Raw genomic sequence first — 21,467 nt, forward strand, 5'->3', positions numbered from 1 at the left:
ATCCTTGAGAGGTAGCAAGGGCAATGATCGAACAGATGGTGGTATATCGGGCAACTGGTGCAAATATCTCATCATAGTCCACACCTTCCTTTTGAGAGAAGCCTCGAGCAACAAACTTGGCCTTGAACTTTTCAGCACTTCCATCAGCTCCATGCTTGATCTTGTAGAGCCATTTCGAGGTGACAACAAATTTGTCCTTAGGTCTAGGGACCACATCCCAGACATCATTCTTCATAATCGACTCATACTCTTTGTTCATAGCATCCTTCCAAACTTGGTGCTTCACAACTTCTTCGAATGTTCAAGGCTCAGTTTGAACAATGGTGCTCATGGAAACTAAGTACCCTTGGTACCTATCCGGCTTCTAACCTTCTCGAAATGTCCCCTTTGGTGCAATATGTCTCTCAGTATCTTCGAGAGTGTCCTTGAGCCATGAGGGTCTCCTTTTTTAGGATGAGGGCTCATGGGGAGGTGGATCAATGGGATCCATCAATCCTTCAACATCGAGCATCAGCTCATCCTTCGGTTCTTCCTGCTTTCTTATATCTTCTTCTTTGCCCTTCCTTGGAATGGGAAGGTCTCTAACCTTCCCAAGGGCAGCATCTTCATTGAAGGTGACATCATGACTTATTTCCACTTCTCTTTATCCAGGCACATAGATTTTCTATGCCTTTGAAGTTTCACTGTAGCCCACAAATGTTCCTTTCTTCCCAGATGCATCCAATTTGCTTCTCTTTTCTTTCGGCACATGAAAATACACGGGGCTACCAAAAATTCTAAAATGAGAAACATCAGGTTTCTTACCGGTGAAAACTTCTTCGGGAGTTTTGGAGTCCAATGCTTGATGAGGGCATCTATTTTGAACATACACGACAATGTTGGTAGCTTATCCCCATAGGAACTTCCGAAGGCCTTGATCATGAAGCATGGCACGGGTGGCTTCTATAATGGAATGATTTTTCCTTTCAACAACTCCATTTTGCTCGAAAGTATATGTGGTAGTAGTAGTCTCCCTCTTAATGTCAGCATCTCTACAATAGTCATTGAACTCATTTGATTCATATTCGGTTCCATTATCAGTCCTCAATATTTTGATCATCTTCCCTGTTTGATAAGGCTTTGAAAGAGCGGAACCATTTGAACACTCTATCCTTCTTTTTCAAGAAATAAATCCAAGTTTTGCGAGAGAAGTCATCCACAAAAATAGCATAATACAAATATCCTCCCAAAGATGTCACGAGCAACATACCAGATAGATCAGAATGAACCAATTGCAAAATGCCAGTAGTCTTAATATCACTTGAGGGGAATGGTCCCCTTGTATGTTTTCCTTCGGCACAACCCTGACAAACACCTTCATGTTCTACTTTAAATTCGGGCATACTTGTCACCATCTTCCTCGCAACGGATAGAATCTTATAATGAAGATGAGCAAACCTTCGGTGCCATCATTCGGATTGAAGAGATGTGTTACAAGACATAGTTCCCAGTGGACTTCCTCCAACTTGATATAGGCTATCAACCCTGAATCCAAGAGTGAATGCTTCATTGAAATTTCTTTTCCAAACACGTACCTTTCCATCAATGAATGCCACCTTAAATCCTTTGTCCTCCATCATTGAGATAGATACCAGGTTTTTCTTTAGATCGAGTACATATAGTACTTCTTGTAAATGAATGGTGTTACCTTGATTCAATTGAAGGGTAACATTCCTAGTTCCTTTCACGGGATAGGTGGCATTGTCTCCAAGAATGATTTCCAAATTTGTATCCTTTTCTATCAAATTTGAAAGAACCTCCTTACACCCAGTGAAACGCCTTGAGGCACCACTATCAATCAACCAATTATCTAAGGTATCCGAAGAAGAGGCAGTAGAGAGGGCAGATAAAAGATAAAATTATTTTTGCTTGTTATTTACAACATTAGATTCATCATTCCTGGAGCTTCTTGATATTTTGGGAGGCCGACCATTTCCATATTGAGTAGCGGGAGCATTCCTCTTTCCTTTGTTGTTGAACCTACCATTCCTTTGATTGTTGTTGCCTCTGAAATTGTTGCAGTTGTTGTTGTTATCATCATCCCGAGGTGTATCCCTTTTATTAGGACACTCCATAGCATAGTGGCCAAACCTGTTACAATTGAAGCATCTTCCCTTTCTTCCATCTTTGAATCCCTATCTTCCTTGACCTTGTTTCTTTGAACCAGCATTGTTCTTCTTTTTAGCATGAGCGGAGAATGCAGTAGGATCATTCCTATTTGAAGGCATGTCTCTCTCCATTATTCTTGCTTTTTCTTGAGTACATCTAGTCAACAATTCATCAAAACCTGAAATCCTATCATTGTTGAGGATAGTAGTGTTGAACACATCCCATTCACGAGGGAGACCTCCAAGGGTAATGCGAGTGAGCTCCCTGTCAACAATAACTTCTCCAATGGATAGAAGATCATTTTTTATTTCGGTAATCCTCATGAAGTAGGATTGGATATCTTTTCCTCATCCCTTCTTTATGTTCTTCAACTTGTTCTTAAGAAAGAGGACTTGGTTCGCATTGCTAGCTTTAAACATGCTAACCAACTTGTCATACATCTCCTTAGATGTGCCCAGATTGAAGATGTAAGCAACTAAATGCTTGTGAATAGAATCCCTGATTATCTTTTTATCTTTGACCTCACAATTCTTGTACTTTGTCTTAGTGGCAGTTGGTGCATTTGAAGGAGGTTCAACAATCTTTCCCTGCACATAATCCATAGCATCATGCTTTTCCAAAGTCAAGTCAAGAGACATCTTCCATGCATGATAATCAGACTTATCATTGAGCTTGTCATCAGATTTGAATATGATGAGGCCATTGAATCTTGTCCTTGACCAACAAATCTTGGTGATTGCTTTTCTCACTCTTGCTTGGGCTTTGTCTTCCCCTGAGCTCTGATTCCATGTTAATTTTAGATAACAATGGTATGTTCTATGCTTTAGACCATTTTACTTCGATTTTTCTTACTAGCCCAATATCAATTTCCAAATTAGCAATCACATTAACATTGATAGTAAATGCAGATAGAACATAAACAATAAACAGAAGACAAGCCAAGACAATAGGACACAATATTTGGCGGATGCCAAGGAAAAACCCAATGTGGGGAAAACCCTTTGATCAAATCTTCTTATTATTCTTCAAAAGTTCAGCACAAAGAGAGAGAGTACATCATACAAAATTTACTTGCCCAATCACTGTCAAAACAGTCCAGCCAAGCAGCAATCAACATGATGCCCTAACCAGAAAGTCAACGCTGGTCAAACCAACAAAGAATCTCCTCCAAATGAGGTCAGTCAAACCCAGTGAACTCGGCTTCCAAAATCAGTGAAATCAACCCAAAACAGTCTTGAAAATCTTGGTCAAACTTGGTCAACGCAGAGTCAACATTGTGGTCAAAAGTTCTGCGATCAACACAGGTCAACCTACTCCAATTGCCTCGGTTTTTGTGCCAGGAGATGCGGCCTCAAAAGATCAGAATAACTATACAAAATTTACTTACCCAATCACTGTCAAAACAGTCCAGCCAAGCAGCAATCAACGGGATGCCCTAACCAGAAAGTCAACGCCGGTCAAACCAACAGAGAATCTCTTCCAAATGAGCTTGGTCAAACCCAGTCAACTCGGCCTCCAAAACCAGTCAAAATCAACCCAAAACAGTCTTGAAAATCTCGGTCAAACTTGCTCAACACAATCAACGTTGTGGTCAAAAGTTATGCGGTCAATGCAGGTCAACCTGTTCCAATTGCCTCGATTCTTGTGCCAGGAGATGCGGCCTCAAAAGATCGGAATAACTGCCTGAAATCCACAATCGAAGTAGATGAGTTGACCCTCGGTCAACGCTGGTCAATGCCCCTGCAAATAGCCCAAAAACAGTCCTGCAATTTCTACCTGAAATTTTCGGTCAACCCAAGTCAACATGAGAAGAGAGAAGAGCTGCTCCTTTGTTGTATGAACCAATGAGGAGAGGAGAGAGAGAGATGTATTGAGTGATGATCCAAATGAGGAGAATGTCCCTCTTATTTATACAATTCGATGAGGGGCGGAGACACATCTATTGGGGCATCATGAGCCTACATCAGACTTCTGGCCGACCTTGACAATTTGCACGTGTGAGAATTAAATTCAAAATCTCACTTCTGCTCATCCAAACAGGATGATCTTTAGATCAATCTTGCCCCTCTCGGAAAGAGGAATCCAATAAAAATATCATATCCATCATATGAGCTGTCCAAGGTGGATTTTGGCCCTAGTTGCCAATTTTAAAAGTTTTGGTAACCATGTCCTCAATGAATATATGATGTCAATCAGTACCATTACCATCTGGAAATTACACACCATCTGCCGAGACACAGCAAGCTTTTAAACCAGTTGTAGACAATAGAACAATTTATGACACTTTATATCTATGGTACGCAATGTAAAAGGCTCAAGATACATTCATTTACAAAAGTCAATGGAAAACAATCTGTTTGTGTTAGACATGTTTACATTGCAACCAAATAGATCCTTCACCATAATTTTCAAATGCCATTGGAGCCATGAAATTTGGGAAGAAGACTGTACCAGAGAATCTGGTGAACATTATTGCCCAGGTGAAGGATCGATAAGAAGGGAAGAACATAAAAATTTGGCAGGAAGTATGACAGAGGGAAGGTACAAAAAATTAAGATCTCGAAATAAATTGGAATATGGTGATTTATGGAGATGGTGGCAGAGAAGAAATGGGATTGTGTGACCAACAGAGGGTAATGGTAACACATGACATCAAATTTTCAGGGAGGACATGCTTATCAAAACTAAAAAAGGTTAACAATGATAAACAGAAAAATGATAAAACTCGAAGGGAGGAGAAGAAAAATAAGGTGTGGAGGCAAAGAGTAACGTATTGAAAATGTAAAGGAAGACTGCTTGCTCGTGAGCTGCCCATAGACTGTGTCTCAGATCTGAGTGACAATTTGAATTAGTATTCTCAGCCAATCTTTTAATTGGATGGCCATTATGTAAGATGCTCTCTCATATATTTTTAGAGCGTTCAGTTTACTCTTTCAAACATTAAAGAAAAGGAATACTTTATAGCTTCAAATAGTATGTTCAACACTCAAAATATACGAGAGAATGGCCACCCAAATAAAAGCATGGCTAAAAATTCTAATAGGCACTCACAGCGGCAAAGTATATAGATAGCAACTGTAAACAGCATCTTCTTTTACATCTTTATTAATTTATTCTTTCCCTTAAACACCTCCTTATTCTTCCACTCTATTTGAGTTTCATGATTATGATTGTTGAACTTTGAAAGTTTTGACTATGTCCTCAATGTGGAGCTGATGCTATTTAATACCATTGCCATCTGGATGTAACACAGTTTCATTTCTTCACTGTCACCATCTTCATAAATCACCATGTACCAATTTATTTCACATCTTTGCGGTATTTCTTACAACATATTTTAAGTACTTCCCTGCCCATCAACAATTCACCTTGACCACAATCCTCACTGTACTCTAATAGAGATTTTGTTGCAGTTTCTTGGTTGTCATATCATTTAAAAAATCTGAAGGATCCATTTGACTGTATTCTCTGGTGCAGAACAAGAGTTTTGTTCTGCAAGGTCCACCCTCACTAGAGGTTCACATCTATTGCAGTTCCGAGTATGGGACTTTAAAAAATTGCTTAGTTACAGATTCTTGGTCCTCTACAGTCTCTATAATTAGGAATGCATGGATAAGTACAACTGCAACACTTGTGAAACAAGCACACATCTGTTATGGATCGAAAGGTATCGAAAGGGAAAGCCTATCATAAAGGTTAAAATAAAAGGAAGTATTTTAAAACAAAAGGCACTTGGCAATCATTCATCAACATGAAGCAAAATTTCGAAGACATTCCAAGAATATCATTCATTCTTAGAAAGTTCAATTAGGAGAATGTCAATTATCCGGTTTCTCAGGGATAATGGCTTGAGATTGAAATTGGGCTTCATAATGCACTTAAAGGATTGTAAGAAGAATGGATTTTGGAATGAAAATCATCAAAAGACAATTCTACATTTGATGATAATGGGAACACATAATGAAGAAGTCAAAGCAATGTTAAAGGAAGACAACACAATTAGAGAAACCTGAGACAATTTCCTTTTTTTTTGGCTAGTTTGGTCATGACTTGCAGGACCAGCCTTTGGCTAAGAAACAGTGATCCAAGGGCATCTAAGCCGTCAAATTCACCCAAGGATCACCCTTGGCATGGGCCCCCACCAACCCATAACATGGCTGGATTTTTTGTACACACAATGTTTTGGACCGGCAGCCTTCACACAAGGAGCGACTTAACAGAACACCCAGTCGCCAATTGTTCTACATCTTGTGGGTTACTTTTTAAAGGACATGAGAGTAGGCTTCGATCCACTTATGTGTAGACGGATCAAGAAACCATTAATATAATCGCTCTAGGTGCAACTACATGTTTGCCATTATTTCAAGGTGTCCCCATGGCTTCCAAGGTAAAATGGCCCTAACGAGAATTGAACCTTGCCAATGGTGAAAAACTCCTTGCTTTTCACCATTGAATCCAACAACTTTGGGCATTTTTTAAGAGAAGGACATGCGAGTGGAATTTGATCCACTTATGTGTGCACAGGTCATGAGACTATTAATATAATCTCTCTAGGTGCAGCCACAAGTTCGACGACTACCTCAAGGTGTCCCCATGGCTTCTAGAGTAAGCAGCCCTCATGTGAATTGAACCTTGCCTAATGATGAAAAACTCCTTGCTTTTCACCATTGGATCCAACCCCTTTGGAAGAGACAATTTCCTATTGAGAAACATGCATTTCCAAAGTTTACTCAAGGAATTTATTGATCTTTTCTCTTATCTTAAAAATTTGAAGATAAAAAAATCCTTAATTATGTGAAATGGAACATGAGATCAGTTTCAGTACTAAAACGTATGACAAGCAACTCCTACAAATCCTCAACATTATTCTCTTGATCTATATCGCTTGTATGTCACTCTCCAAAATAGCAAGTGGAAGTCAATTCTTTCTACTGAAGGGATAAAGATGGCTACACAATTCATTGATGAGTATGATGTCCTTATTTCCTATGGAAAATTGTTCAACTTCTAATTTTGGGTTGAGGCAACTCAAGCAAGGAAAATTGTATATAGATAAGATGATTTCACTAATGTCCAACAAAAGATTGCAAAAAGAGGTCAAAGGGGCAAAGTGTGAGTGCCAAGGAATCTCCAAATATAATGCTAAAAGCTAAGTCACCTGACACGGGGACACAGGACACAAAGGATACGAGGATTCGAGTGTCAGACACGGACACGTTGACCCCCCGTAACGGGACACGTTATATATTATTTTATTAAAAATATATATATTAAAATTTAGATACTTCTTACACAAATTCTCATTCATGATACAAATTCATTGATTCAAACATAGATCTCCATCTAGATGTAAGTTTTACAAAGTAACATTATCCATACAAATACAATTATTCATCAATGATCCAATAGGAGAAAGACAAGATATTGTAGTTTTCTCATTAAGTCATCAAAATAAAAATGTGTTACATAGGTAGTAGCAATGCCAATGGCAAATAGAAATAGCAAATACAAAACAACTACAAGCCTCAAGGCAGTAGGTAGCTCATGAGTCATCAATCCTCATCATCAAAATCAACATCACTGTACTCATCATCATGGTCACCACTGCTCTCCTCTACTGCATCCTCCTCCTCTGTATCCAATGTCATCTCTACATCTACTGGTGTGGAGGATGACCCCTCTACAGTATCACCATCATCAAAAGTGACAGGCTCTAACACTGGCTCATTAAGATCCAAGTTGGCCAATGCCAACTCAACACTGTTGTCCAAACCCATATCATCGAGAAAGACATTCCACATATTTGTCTTTCCCTTCAATCACTCATCCCTCCTCCTGTAAATAAGATGAAGATTGGTGTGCACATACACAACTGTCTCTACCCTTGACTGCTCAAGCATGCTTTTCTTGACATTATACAAATTCCCATATGTGTTCCAACCCTCACAACAAGAGGATGAAGTCACCTGAGAGAGGAGCCTCATGGCTAACTGTAGTAGAGGAGGTCTTGTTGCCCCACGAGTTGCCCACCAAGAATAGGGTTTCTTAGCCCCCCTGTCTCTAATCACATCATATCCTGCAAATCGACCAGTGCCAGTGAAAAACTCTGCAAAGGCATCCTCCACCTCATTAAGGGATGCTCTATCCTGAAAAATCCGCCTCAATGCATCTTTCCTCCCCTGTGAAATTTCCCATCCATGTGAGGAGGGAATCTGCGGGAAGGTCCACCATTCAGCGACTCATGGTTGTGGTATTTTGGGCTCAATGAGTAAGTCAAACAATGTAAAGGTGTGCAATTCTTGTCCCATCTGCTCACAAGAATATCTTGTATGGTGGTGAAGAAGGCTTCTGATGATATCTCATACTTGGGGCACTCACTCTATAAAATAATGCTCCTCAGTGGACATCCCATTGGTTGGACATCAAGGTTTTTTCAAGACATATTGACAAATTCGGGAAATGTTTTCTTGCAAGGGTCTGAAGAAAGATGTGATGAAATACGTCAAGAAATGCATGACATGCCAACAGAATAAGGTCGAGCATACGCATCTTGCAGGTCTTCTCCAGCCTGTACCTATTCCCAAACAAAAATGGGAAAGCATCTCGATGGATTTCAATACAAGGTTACCCAAAGCGCAAGGTAAAGATTGCATTTACACTGTGGTAGACAGGTAGACCAAATTTGCACACTTTTTTGCAATCTCATCGGATTACTCGGCTAAATAGACAGTGGAACTATTTTTCCAAGAAGTCTTCAGACTACACGGACTGTCGAAGAATATAGTTAGCGACTGCGCCAGCAGGTTTATGGGTGCTTTTTGGCAAGAACTCTTCAGGCTGGTGGGGATTGAATTAACCCCTAGCGCTAGCTATCATCTGCAAATAGATAGTCAAATAAAAATCGTGAATAAGTGGATTGAAGGGTACCTACGCAACTATGTGACAGGTCAACAGAAAGCATAAATCAAGTGGTTGTACCTTGGGGAGCATTGTTACAACACCACCTGCCACTTATCTATTGGGATGTCACCATTACAAGCTCTATATGGGTATTATGCACCATCCTTTATCAGCAGGATTTTTGGGTGGAGCAAGCCACCTTTTGCTAAGGATTGGATACAGGAAAGTCAGAACATTCTCAAAGTACTCAAGGAAAACATGCAGTGGATATTCAAAATCAACAGAAGTTGTACACATATCAGCATCGAATAGAACGCAGCTTTGAGGTAGGAGATCTCATCTTCTTGCAATTACAGCCCTATCAACAGTATGCCCTTAAGAAGAGTGGCGTTGAAAAGTTGAAGCCTAGGTTTTGAGAGATAATAGAACCCATAATGCATTTCATGTGTCGTGCCTCAAAAAGGCCATGGGGAAGCAAGTTACCACATCTGTCGAACTGCCACCCTTAGATGAAGAAGGGCAACTAGAGTTAATTCTAGAGATAATCATGGTTGTATGAGAAAATAAGTTAAGAGGAAGAGTAATTCCAGAATACCTTAGCAAGTGGAAGAATTTACCAGAGGAAGACGCAACATGGGAAGGGAAACATATTCTGCAACACCCAAATTTGCAATTGCTTGAGGGCAAGCAATTTCGGGCGAGGGGGACTGTAACGTCCTCTACGAATTGAGGATGAATGGGACGAAGTAGCCTATCAATCCCCGTAGGCTATAGTCCTTCAAAAAAGGGGAAAAAAACCCCAAAAATTCCCACTGTTGGGCAAAGAAACCCAAAATTGAGGCTTGAAGTAAAGTTTACTCAATTATTTTAGAAGAAGAGACCCATCTAGGAAATCTATAAATATGAGAGGGATGAATTCATTTTGGAGCAGCATTGTAGATCATCTCATTTGTTTTCTTGAGCATTGCTCTAAGGGTTTTAAGACCCCTTCTGTCTTGTCAATTTCAGTGGTGAAAGATTCCACCCTAGTTGGCATCTTTCTATTATCTATCTTGGCACAAGAGTTTTTGGCTGAGCAACAAATTTTGTGAGTTAGGAATTGGTTAATGTGCAGGAGGCATTTGGAACAACGAGAATTTGGTATCCTAAGGAGAAGCAAAGCTCTGCTCTGGATTCAGCTAGGGTTTTTTGGCACGAGGTTTCTTTCCATAGAAGAGCATCAAAGCCTCTTGAAGTAGGGCGAAGTCTTTCTTTGAACTTAAAGTTTGAGCAGGACACAAACCTTGAGTTGGATGAATTCCTGAGGTCATGTGAATTTCTAAAGCCTGAGGGTATGCGAATTACAGTATCTAAGGGGGTGCGAGTTACAGTGAATGGAAACCCACACGATTGACTTGAGGTAAAGGGCATTATGTGGCACATCATTCGAGCCCTAAACAACCCTTTTGATATCAGTTTGAAGTGTCCTGGACAACCTGTGGTTACCTATTGCGTCCTCTTCCTGAAAAGACTCTTCCGTAAGTGAATCCTTGAGGTTCAGTTCTCAAATAGGTCGCAAAAATTGCCATGTCCATAACACTTTGAAGGATCCCTGCCATAGATTGAATCCCCTGGACACAGCTACTGCAGCAGATCGTGACTCATTGTAGAACATGGGCGCTTGTGGAGTCACAGAAGCAGTGTAACTAAAGCATAAACACATCGTTGGTCTGAAGAAGGGTTTTTGTAGCTGTAGGATTTAGTCAGTTCGATCACTGGTTGCAGACATTGGTCGTCTTCTTGAAGAAATTCAATTTTATTTCTCAGCCTAGTTGCTTTTCAGTCCAGTTGAAAGAGCCGCTGGCATAGGCATGTTGTTGTGTTCAATTTTTGAACTTGCGCTATTTTGATTTGGACTAAATGTGGTGGGGCCCGTTGGAATATTGTGGCACTATATTTTCATTGATTGAAGTTTTGGAATTATTAATGTTTTATTTTTATGTTAAATTCACTGTATTGTTGAAAGGACTTGGCATTGTTTCATTGAAAGGTATATCACTGTATTGAATTGCATCGTCATAGGAAAGGAAGAAGTCTTATTGTCACGGGAAACCCTAAGGGAAAAATTGCCCTAGCACGTTACACATCCTTGGATTATAATTCATTCAAATTTATGAAAAGAGGTCGTTGCTTGATCCGTCCTCAATCTGACTTTTGAAGGGGATGGTAACTTCTCCACTTGTGTTGAAATCAATGAAACAAGAGATTTACAGGCAATATAGGGACGGATCCTCCTCTCACACTTCCACTGAGTTGGGAAAAAGATTAGCAGCTCTCACTCATGGCCAAAAAGCATAGCAGCCTTGGATAGAGATAGAGGCCGCAGAAGGAGAAGGGGACACAGGGAAAAGGGCACAGTTCCCACCTTCAAGGACACATACCAGGAAGGAATAATGACCAATGACCCAAAGGTCTCACCAAACGGAGAAGAGGTTTTCCAGACCTTTGTTGTGGAGGGATTACAGGTAAGTGCAGGTCCCATACAATCTCAGCAGGACCCAGGAAGGACAAGGAAAAGGGGGAATGTTTCGTAACTGCAGCCTCCATTAGCCAAAAGATTTACGACTCCTTCACCAGCACAGGAGATGTTCTGATTCAAATGGAGAAAAATCAAGAAGTAACTTCTGTTATGTTTTATGGCCTTTTGATACACTGGAAATTTTTTGGCTTTAAAGCTTAGTCTGCTATTCCAGAACGATAATCCCATTACTCCAACACACACCAAGTGGGGTTGTTTGTTATAACTTATTCTTGCCGAGATATATGGGGAATAGATTTGCAACCCATCACTTCATTTCTAAAAATAGGAGTAGATTTCATTGTGAAAATTTTCCAGGAAGAATCTTAGTTAGCTCTTAAAAAAAAATTGGTGAGAAGATAGAGAGAACAGTGAAGTATCTCTTTTTAAGTTTTTTCATTACTGTGATTGTAATTTTCTGGAGAACGAAATGACCGTTTCTGGGCTGACTGCACCGAGAAAGTGACGTGCTCTCACAGCCCAGTTGAATGAAATGTGTAAGATGTGTATGTATCCCATCACACTAATAAAAAATAAAAAACAAATTGATATCTAACATTTGAAAAAAAAAGGTAGAAGAAGAAAGAATAGACAAATATAATAAAATAAACCAGCACATATACATATTAATCCCGCACTCCTAATCACTGAAAGGTTTGTGCACATGTTTGTTATCTCTGTTGGTGCTTAATATATCCAAGGTTAATATGGATCTATCCTAATATATATAAAAAATTCCATTTCTGTGTTGCTATAGCTGTAAATAGGGCTGTCTTATCTGTTTTTTTTGCGACATCTTGATAGTTATTGCAAGTATCTGTTAGGTCTGTGCGTTTGTAAATCAATTAGTAGGCATAGGAAGAGATAGTCAAAATTTCCCGCCACGGAAATTTGTGATACCCGAGCTACAAATGACAGAGCCTACCGAATGTTGTGTTGTTAAGAGGAGAGCAACAGCTTGGAGGCTGAATCTCAGAGGAAGGTTTGCTTTAGTTTTACTGAATCGGCCCAGAGGCAGATTTGCAGAGAAAATCAGAATCAGTTGGAATGTTGGAATCATAAAACGTAAGCACTATGGAATCTCTTGGTCTTTATAATATCGTAATCAAAACAGTGAAAAATATAGTTTGGAAGTATAATCTACTCAGGTTGAGCCTTCTAATTTTGTAAACGCTGTACATTTCTTCGGCCACTTTAAGCTTGAAATATAACGTTTTTTTACAAAAACATATTTTATAATAAATCAAATGGAACGTATACAAATGAGACAATCGACGAAAAAAGTCACTTTTTCTTTGGCTGTTTATGCTCCCATGTGAAGGAAAACATGGTTAAAGAATGCATGTAAACCCTAGAAAACATACACACTAACAGAAAACTGAGAAAGAAAACGTGGTGAATGAATGAATGTAAAACCTAAAAAGTACAAACACTTACTGAACATCCAAATGGACCACATCCCCATAAGCCTCCAAATGTCTGGTTCACTTGAAGGAAAGATAAGGTTGAAGGCAAGAACTCCACCAAACACCATTGATAAATAACCCTGAACTTCAAAAATAGTATATAAAGCTGATCCAGGAACTGCAGGATTCTTTCGTGCAGTAGAAGCCCTGGGAGCAAACGTCCCAGCAGTTTTCTGAACCACCTGCATATGCGTACACATTGAAAGCCCATTTCTCATAAACAAGTGACAAAAAAAAAAACCATATTGGGTGAGCTGAATTCAAGTACTGAGTAAGGGTTTGACATACTTTCTTGATGTCTTTGTCAATTGATGGAGATAGAATTTTAGGAGGAGCAGGGGTTAGCAAGGGTTTTATCTCCTCCTCCTGTTTGGGATTAGGAGTTGGAGCTTCTTCGGTTTCTTTGAATTGAGCTGTAATTCGTCTGCCATGATAATTTGAATTGGGTAAGGGCGAAACGGCAAAATGGGTTCTGTAAATTATGGGCGAGAAGGTGAAAACTGACATTTTCGAGAGTCAGAGCATATTGCAACTAGTAGAATAGATGTTATCGGGGATATTTGCTATCCATGTTGGATAAGTAGGTTGATATCAGTGTTCAAGTTTGAAAGGCCGTCAAACGTCGTATAAACGGCTCATTATCAGATCGCGGTTATCCATATCAAGCGAGCATGGTATTACGTAAATCAATATCAACCACAAAAATATATTGGTTAATCATAACTGACTTGAACCCAGCGGAAATTGGCAAATTTCGGTTCAGAATGAATCAGCTAATCCTCGAAGGTGACCCAAAACCAATCAAATTGTCATTTTTCAAAATTAATTAAGAGAGCACATGGACTCATTCGTCTCATAGGTATTATTGATGCCTGAAAATGTGTTGATCTGCGAGAGTAGATATTCTCCTTCGCAGATATATTTAAAAGCGCGTCTCATTGATGCCTGAAAATGAAAAATTAATAATCAACACTGTACAGAACCTTGTAAGGGTGGTCAAACTGGAAAAGGTGAATGAAATGTGTGATGTTTTAAGTTTTAAAATCGATGTTCAGGATTTAAATATTGATTTACAAAAAAAATAGAATGTTCGTTAGTTGATTAATTTGTATTAAGGAAATGAAATTTATGATGTTTATAGGAAGATTGATTTGTTTTAATATCTAATAGAGTGTTGCTTTCCATTAATAATATCAAAGGTTAAGGTTGTTTTAATGTACCTTGTCATTCAAAAGTGTTTTATGTTAGTGAAAAAAAATTATGTAAATGTTTTAAATACTATCAATTGTATTGAGAGGTGTAAATAACGTTGAAAGGACGAGTTAGGAATGTAGAAGAAAATTATCTCTCTATGATACATGTCAGGATACATCATCAATGTCACTTTATGCGATGCACAATGTCACAATGAATTATGCGATGCACAATGTCACAATGAAGGGGAAAAACTTTCTAACTTCCACACCTAAGAGTCATTGCAATCATTGCAATAAAAAAGTGTCGTGTCAAGCGATGTGATCTCTACTTGAGTCTTACTTTTCTATATAAAAGAGTCAATGGTTTTCACTTGGAGAGGTTTGATCCCTCTCAGTGCTTGATAGATCCGAAGTTAAGTTGGATCTAGGCTGGTGGGAGACCAACCATACACACATAACTTGTTATCATATTTTTTGATATAATATAATATTTAATCTACCTAATTCACACAACCAAAAAAAAATGATTATTTTTTATTAAAAAAATAAAATAAAATTCTAATTATCTCACTTCCAAAGATATTATAAAAAATTAACGAATACTCCATGCCATAAAATGTTTAATATTCTGTGAAACTATTTCATTTTTGGCAGCCTGGCCATCTTCATTTGACTTTACATGTACTCGCTATACACGAGATATATAATACACAAGTTTTATAACTTGTCAAATTTGGAGAAGAGTGTGGTGCAAATAAATTCCAAGTGCGGACACAAACAATTCCTCTAGCCCAAGAGAGCGGGTCTAGCCACAAAAAAACAATCTATGGAGGATCTCCTTAAGCTAGAATCAATTAAGAGGCCCTACCTCTTAGAACACTATTCCGCTTGGTGATAATTATGCTTCCTCACTCCAGCGATTTTTTGTTTCCTTCCTTCGAATACCTAAAACAATCAAACAACAAACATGATACATACAAATTTCATTCAGCTTACTTAATAGGTCAAGGAACATTGAGCCATAAAGATATAAGATAACGCTTCATGTAGGAAATCGATCAATAGTTGTATTCATATAAATTCACAAAGAGATTACAACCAATGCCTTGACGTTGTTGGTCTCCTCAAACATATCCGGGTTCCCACACTTCTACTAGCATCTCATGGATATCCCCAACAATGGAAGTTTTAAGGCCTCTTCCCTTTAGTCTCAAACCAAACCAAACACACTATTCTCCCTCAAACATACACTAGAAAGCTACAAGCTATAGATGTCTTGCTGATCATTCAAACTCACTCCAAAACTAAACATTCCAACTAGCTTTTGCTTGGGAAAAAAAGAGGTTTATATAGCTTGGATGGGGGGGAGATGGTTCATATTATCATGGGAGAAGGCCTTATCTCTTGGGTTAGTTCCATCCTAATAGGGGAAAGGAGCCTAAACTGACTTCCTTAGCTCCATCCAGCCCAACCATTTACCAGACTTCTGTTACGAAGCTTCTAGACTTGGAAGCTTTGACTTCATATTTAAAAAACTTTCGAAAAGAGGATCAATGTGACTAAGAAAGGGCTCAGTTGATCCGTCCGGCGCGACTACTAGTTTTAAGCTTTGCAAATCGACACGACTGAGAAAGGGCTCAGTCGATCCGTACGACGTAACTGCTAGTTTTAAGCTCTGCAAATCGGCGCGAGGAGGAAATGGGTCAGTGGCGTTGGTCTTGTAAACTGGGAAAAATGGAAGACTTTTGCGAAATGATGCAAAAGGGAATTGTTCTAATCATGAAGAAGGACATGATCGGAGTTTCTTCATGATAGGAAAGCATGTGGGGTTCACTGTAGAGGTCCTCCAGGATCATGGAACGGGGAGTACAGGGACAATGACAAAATGTTGTGTAACAGATGCCCCCTAAAGTGTGAAGGTTGAACTAGAGTGAAGGGTGAAATGCTTTACAAGCATATGTGGGGAATCGGAGTTCGTCGTCGGAAAACCTGCAAGCAAGCATAGATACATATACATCACTGAAAAACTCTGGTAAATGATACATGAATCGTGGTATGGACGCATCCATCCAGAGAATGATCATATAAATGGGCGCAACCATTCAATAGAGAGGATCATAACGAAACCAAGGTATGATCGCAGTCATCCAATAATGAGAAGGATCACATATAACAACTCATGGTATGGTCACAGCCATCCATTTGAAAGAAACATGTATATCAACATGATCATGTCACATCGCCTTGCAACCTAGACTTTTGTAATCTAAGCCCAGGGTCTTGCGCTCCAATACGACCTAATCAAAGTACAAATTCCAACATGTGAATAGATGTGTTAACATCGAACATGCTAAAAATTCGCTTGATTACTAGTCAATGAGGTGAACCGTTAACAAGCGCGGGAGGAACCACCAATAATGACAATGGCTCTCAAGGTACTAGCAGCACAATCCACGGAATGTGAATAAAGGAACTGAGGTCGAACACCTATGAAGTCACTTGATCGAAAGCCAATGATGTGAACTTGTCGTCAAGCGCGAAGAACTTGCCATTAGGGCATGCAAGCTCTAAGGTACTAGAAGGGAGTCTCTTGGCCAACTTCCTGTTGAAATATGGCAACAAGAATATTCCAATTTAATTTGTCCTTGAATGAAATTGTGAATTAAAATCGAATTTAGTCTTAACAACTACTTGCAAATAATTAATTAATTTGTTTTAAATTAATTAGTTGGTGAAATTCAAGTTAGAAGTCTTTATGAATTCATGTAAGAGTTATCCCTTAAATTAAGGAGATAAGATTGAGTTACAATTGAGTTGTAATTAGTTAACTCAGTTTACTGAGTTAAGTCCAGTTAAATTAGTTCCAAACTCTCTGAGGAACTAATGGTGAGTTAATATTCAGTTGATGCATGCATGCACTCAACTAGTGCTACTCCAATTAACTAAAGATTCCTTCGTTAGAAACTCATGCATGTCTATTTTGAGAAAGACTCAGTTGAGATTAAAGTCAAGGACAGTGTACTATCAGTTGCATGTGTTTTCTTATAAAGAAAACTCATGCATGCAGTCAAGGAATCATTCCTTGAGGATTGTGCAATTCTGATAGTGTGTGAGAGAGGTTTTCCACTTGGTGAGGTGAAGATCATCCACAAGGAACAACACAAGGAAATAGGAGCTTAGAGGGCAGAGAGGAAGGCTGGAGAGAAGCCAAGATTGCCTGCGAGCATCTGTGAGGATTGTACTGAGAGCTGGCTAGCTATGAGAGCTAAGGCTTTGTATAATTCCTATGCATTTCCACCTTGTATGATAATACAGATAGTGGTGTTTTTAGCTAAGGCTTTCCCCAAAGTATTTTCATGTGTATTGTGTGATTGATTCTTCTTCTTCTTGTTATATTGTTCAGCTCGATCTTTAAGCTTTCGTAAATTGATAGTAGAAGTAGGTTATAGTATTCTGCTTTGATTTATATTGCATTATCGGGTTAACCTACATCAAATTTTCTACATGGTACCAGAGCGAGATTTGTAGAGAATTTCTACATGGTATCGGAGCTGTGAACAGTATACTAAGAAGAGAATTTGAAGTTTGAAGTTCGGGGTTGCAAGTGCAAATCGAATTCATATCATACTTCAAGGTTGGCCAATGGCGTTCAATGGCTTGAGACTCGAGTATCCCTTGGAAGGTAGCTCGAATTACATAGCATGGAAAGATAGAATGGAGGTTGTATTAGAAGACAATGGAACTCATGCATGCAGTCAAGGAATCATTCCTTGAGGATTGTGCAATTCTGATAGTGTGTGAGAGAGGTTTTCCACTTGGTGAGGTGAAGATCATCCACAAGGAACAGCACAAGGAAATAGGAGCTTAGAGGGCAGAGAGGAAGGCTGGAGAGAAGCCAAGATTGCATGCGAGCATCTGTGAGGTTTGTACTGAGAGCTGGCTAGCTATGAGAGCTAAGGCTTTGTATAATTCCTATGCATTTCCACCTTGTATGATAATACAGATAGTGGTGTTTTTAGCTAAGGCTTTCCCCAAAGTATTTTCATGTGTATTGTGTGATTGATTCTTCTTCTTTTGGTTATATTGTTCAGCTCGATCTTTAAGCTTTCGCAAATTGATAGTAGAAGTAGGTTATAGTATTCTACTTTTATTTATATTGCATTATCGGGTTAACCAACATCAAATTTTCTACATGGTACCAGAGCGAGATTTGTAGAGAATTTCTACATGGTATCGGAGTTGTGAACAGTATACTGAGAAGAGAATTTGAAGTTTGAAGTTCAGGGTTGCAAGTGCAAATCGAATTCATATCATACTTCAAGGTTGGCCAATGGCGTTCTATGGCTTGAGACTCGAGTATGCCTTGGAAGGTAGCTCGAATTACATAGCATGGAAAGATAGAATGGAGGTTGTATTAGAAGACAATGGCTTGAAGGAATTCATTGATAAAGAAAAAGAGCCAGCTTCAACGAATGCACAAGAGTTGGCTGAGTGGAAGAAGTGTGTGGTGAAGGCGAGACAGATCATCCTTGAGAGAGTTCGAGACCATATTGTCTCGAGTATCCATGGGAAGGATACTCCATTTTCAATGTGGAAGACATTGAAGGACCTCTACCAGAACAATAGCGACCAAAGGAAATTGGCGCTCAAGGATAAGCTTCGAAGAATCAAGATGGAGAAGGGCGATACTATTTCCACATATCTGAACAAGCTCACCACTTGCAGAGATGAGCTTGGCAGTGTGGGAATAACTAATGCCGATGATGATATGGTGAGCCTCGCTCTCCTTGGCCTTCCAAAGAGTTGGAATAGCTACCAGGACTCTATCAATGGAAGGGAGAAACTGTCAGATAGGGAATGACTATGGTCGGATCTTATGCAGGAGGATATCAGGAGGAGCACACGAGATGGTTCTTCATCCAAGAATGATGATGAAGAAAATCTAGCCTTAGCAAGTAAGGCAAGGAAAGGGAAGGGGAAGGCCTCCCATTCCAAATCGAATTCTTCTCATGGAGGGAAGAAGGGTGACAAGTCTAAAGTAAGATGCTTTAATTGTCACAAGATGGGACATTATGCATCTAATTTCCCATCAAAGAAGTCTAAGAAGGGACCCTCGGAAGGATCAGAAGGTGAGGCATTGGCCTCTCAGTTTGAAATGGACTTTACCCTCATCGCATGCATGGTGTCATCGATGATGGGTTGTGTCTGGTATCTTGATAGTGGAGCCTCATTCCAAATGACTGACGATAAAAGTTTATTCAGTGCCTTGGAGGAGAATGACCTCAAAATGCGCATAGAGATGGGTAACGACGGAAGGTATAGTGTTTCAGGAGTGGGCACGGTTGCTTTTCAGAGGGAGCATGGAGCTCCTATCACCTTGACAGATGTGAAGTATGTGCCTGTACTGAAGAAGAACATGGTATCAGTCACGATGTTGGAGGACAAAGGCTACGATGTTGTCTTTAGTAAAGGAAAGGCGTTCTTAAGACACATAGCCACGGGTTAGACCAAGAGGATAGGGATTCAGATGAAGAATCTCTATAAACTAGAGGTAGATGATTATGCAACATTGAGCACGAAAGTAGAATTGGTGCAAAGCCAAGACATTGGCGAGTTGTGGCATAGGCAGTTGGGCCATTTGCATCATGGGTCTTTGAAGATAATGCAGCAGATATCTACAGGACTTCCCAAAGGTAAACTTGAGCAAGTTGACAGATGCAAAGGTTGTACCTTGGGAAAGTACACCAAGTCTTCCTTTCATGATTGAGACAGTCGAGTAGAGGCTATCTTAGAGCAAGTTCATACTAATTTGTGTGGACCATTCTCGACGGCATCCATAGCGAAGCAAAGGTATTATTTGATTTTCATTTATGATTATTCTCGTAAATGTTAGATTTATTTCATGCAGAATAAGGACCAAACCTTCACAACGTTTTGTGAGTTCAAAGCTTTGGTCGAGAAAGAATCAGGGAAGAAGATCAAGGCCTTGAGAAGAGACAAAGATGGAGAATATGTCTCTCGAGAGTTTAAGGACTTTTGTGCAGCGGAAGGAATTAAACGAGAGTTGACGGCACCTCATAACCCACAATAGAATGGGGTGGCAAAGAGGAAGAAAAAAACTATTGTAGGGGCAGCACGGGAAATGCTGCATGACCAAGGCCTACCACTTCACTTGTGGTCTGAGGCATGCAACACAGTCGTCTATTTGCAGAATAGAAGCCCGCATCGCATACTTGGGATGAAGACACCAGAGGAAGCTTTCTCCCGTAAGAGACCAGATGTGGGTCACTTTAGGATCTTTGGCTCATCGGTATATTGCCATGTGACAAAGGATGCATGGAAGAAGCTTGAGCCGACAACAAAGTTGGGGATATTTGTGGGGTACACTGATACACCTCACAACTATCGGGTGTACTTGCCTACCAGTCGGAGGACAGTGGTTCGCAAAGATCTCAAGTTTGATGAGCAGAAGGCCATGTGAGTTTCCCTTGAGAGGGAGCTCCAACTACAGGCTGTGGAGGAACTGTTGGTTCCTAAGGAGGAGGAGCCTCAGACTGATGTGGAGTAGCCACATGTAGAGGTTCCAGGAGTGGAGACATCCACTCAAGCAGAGTCTTCTAGAGATGGACGAAAGCGCACAAGAGAAGCTGACAAATTGTTGGAGGATGCGAGAGAGAATGTGGGAGCACCATATTCTCAGCACAGACAGAGGAGGTCACCTGAGAGGTACACTGGATACATGGCCCTTGTTGGGGAATGTGTTGAGACCGAGCCATCTTCCTTTGAGGAAGTAGTGTAGCAGCCGATTTGGGTTGATGCTATGGTGGAGGAGTATGACTCCATAGTTCGTAACAGTGTTTGGGACGTGGTTCTGAGATCGGAGAAAAAGTCAGTTGTGAGTTCCCGTTGGCTTTACAAGGTAAAGAAAGTTGTTGATGGTAGTGTGGAGAAGCATAAGGCAAGATTTGTTGCCCGTGGCTTTTCACAGGTCGAGGGGATTGACTATGATGAGACTTTTGCTCCTGTCGCAAGGTACTCATATATCAGATCTATGTTGGCACTATCAGCACAGATGGGTTGGAAGATCCATCAAATGGATGTGAAGACTGCATTCCTCAATGGTGCGATTGAGGAAGAGGTGTACATAGAGCAGCCAGAAGGTTTTGAGACTTTCGATCATGAGTCGCATGTGTCTTGACT

The 21,467-nt window shown here is 39.9% G+C and overlaps 1 protein-coding gene across 1 annotated transcript in view; it reads right to left on the reverse strand.

Moving 5' to 3' along the window:
• LOC149234077 (protein RESISTANCE TO PHYTOPHTHORA 1, chloroplastic-like) overlaps positions 1–13,834 on the reverse strand; it is a 41,201-nt gene extending 27,367 nt beyond the window's left edge. Inside the window, exons 1-2 of the mRNA XM_089461103.1 lie at positions 13,360–13,834; positions 13,043–13,253 (exon numbers count right to left, since the gene is read on the reverse strand). Of these exons, the coding sequence (XP_089317229.1) occupies positions 13,043–13,253; positions 13,360–13,578 (430 nt within the window). The 5' untranslated portion in view covers positions 13,579–13,834. The remainder of the gene's footprint in view (positions 1–13,042; positions 13,254–13,359) is intronic.
• Between the last annotated feature and the right edge of the window lie 7,633 nt (positions 13,835–21,467).

This window comes from Pinus tabuliformis, chromosome 8 (genome assembly GCF_031772625.1).
Source record: "Pinus tabuliformis cultivar Carrire ecotype Pingquan chromosome 8, CPIR1, whole genome shotgun sequence".
Classification (NCBI taxonomy): domain Eukaryota; kingdom Viridiplantae; phylum Streptophyta; class Pinopsida; order Pinales; family Pinaceae; genus Pinus; species Pinus tabuliformis.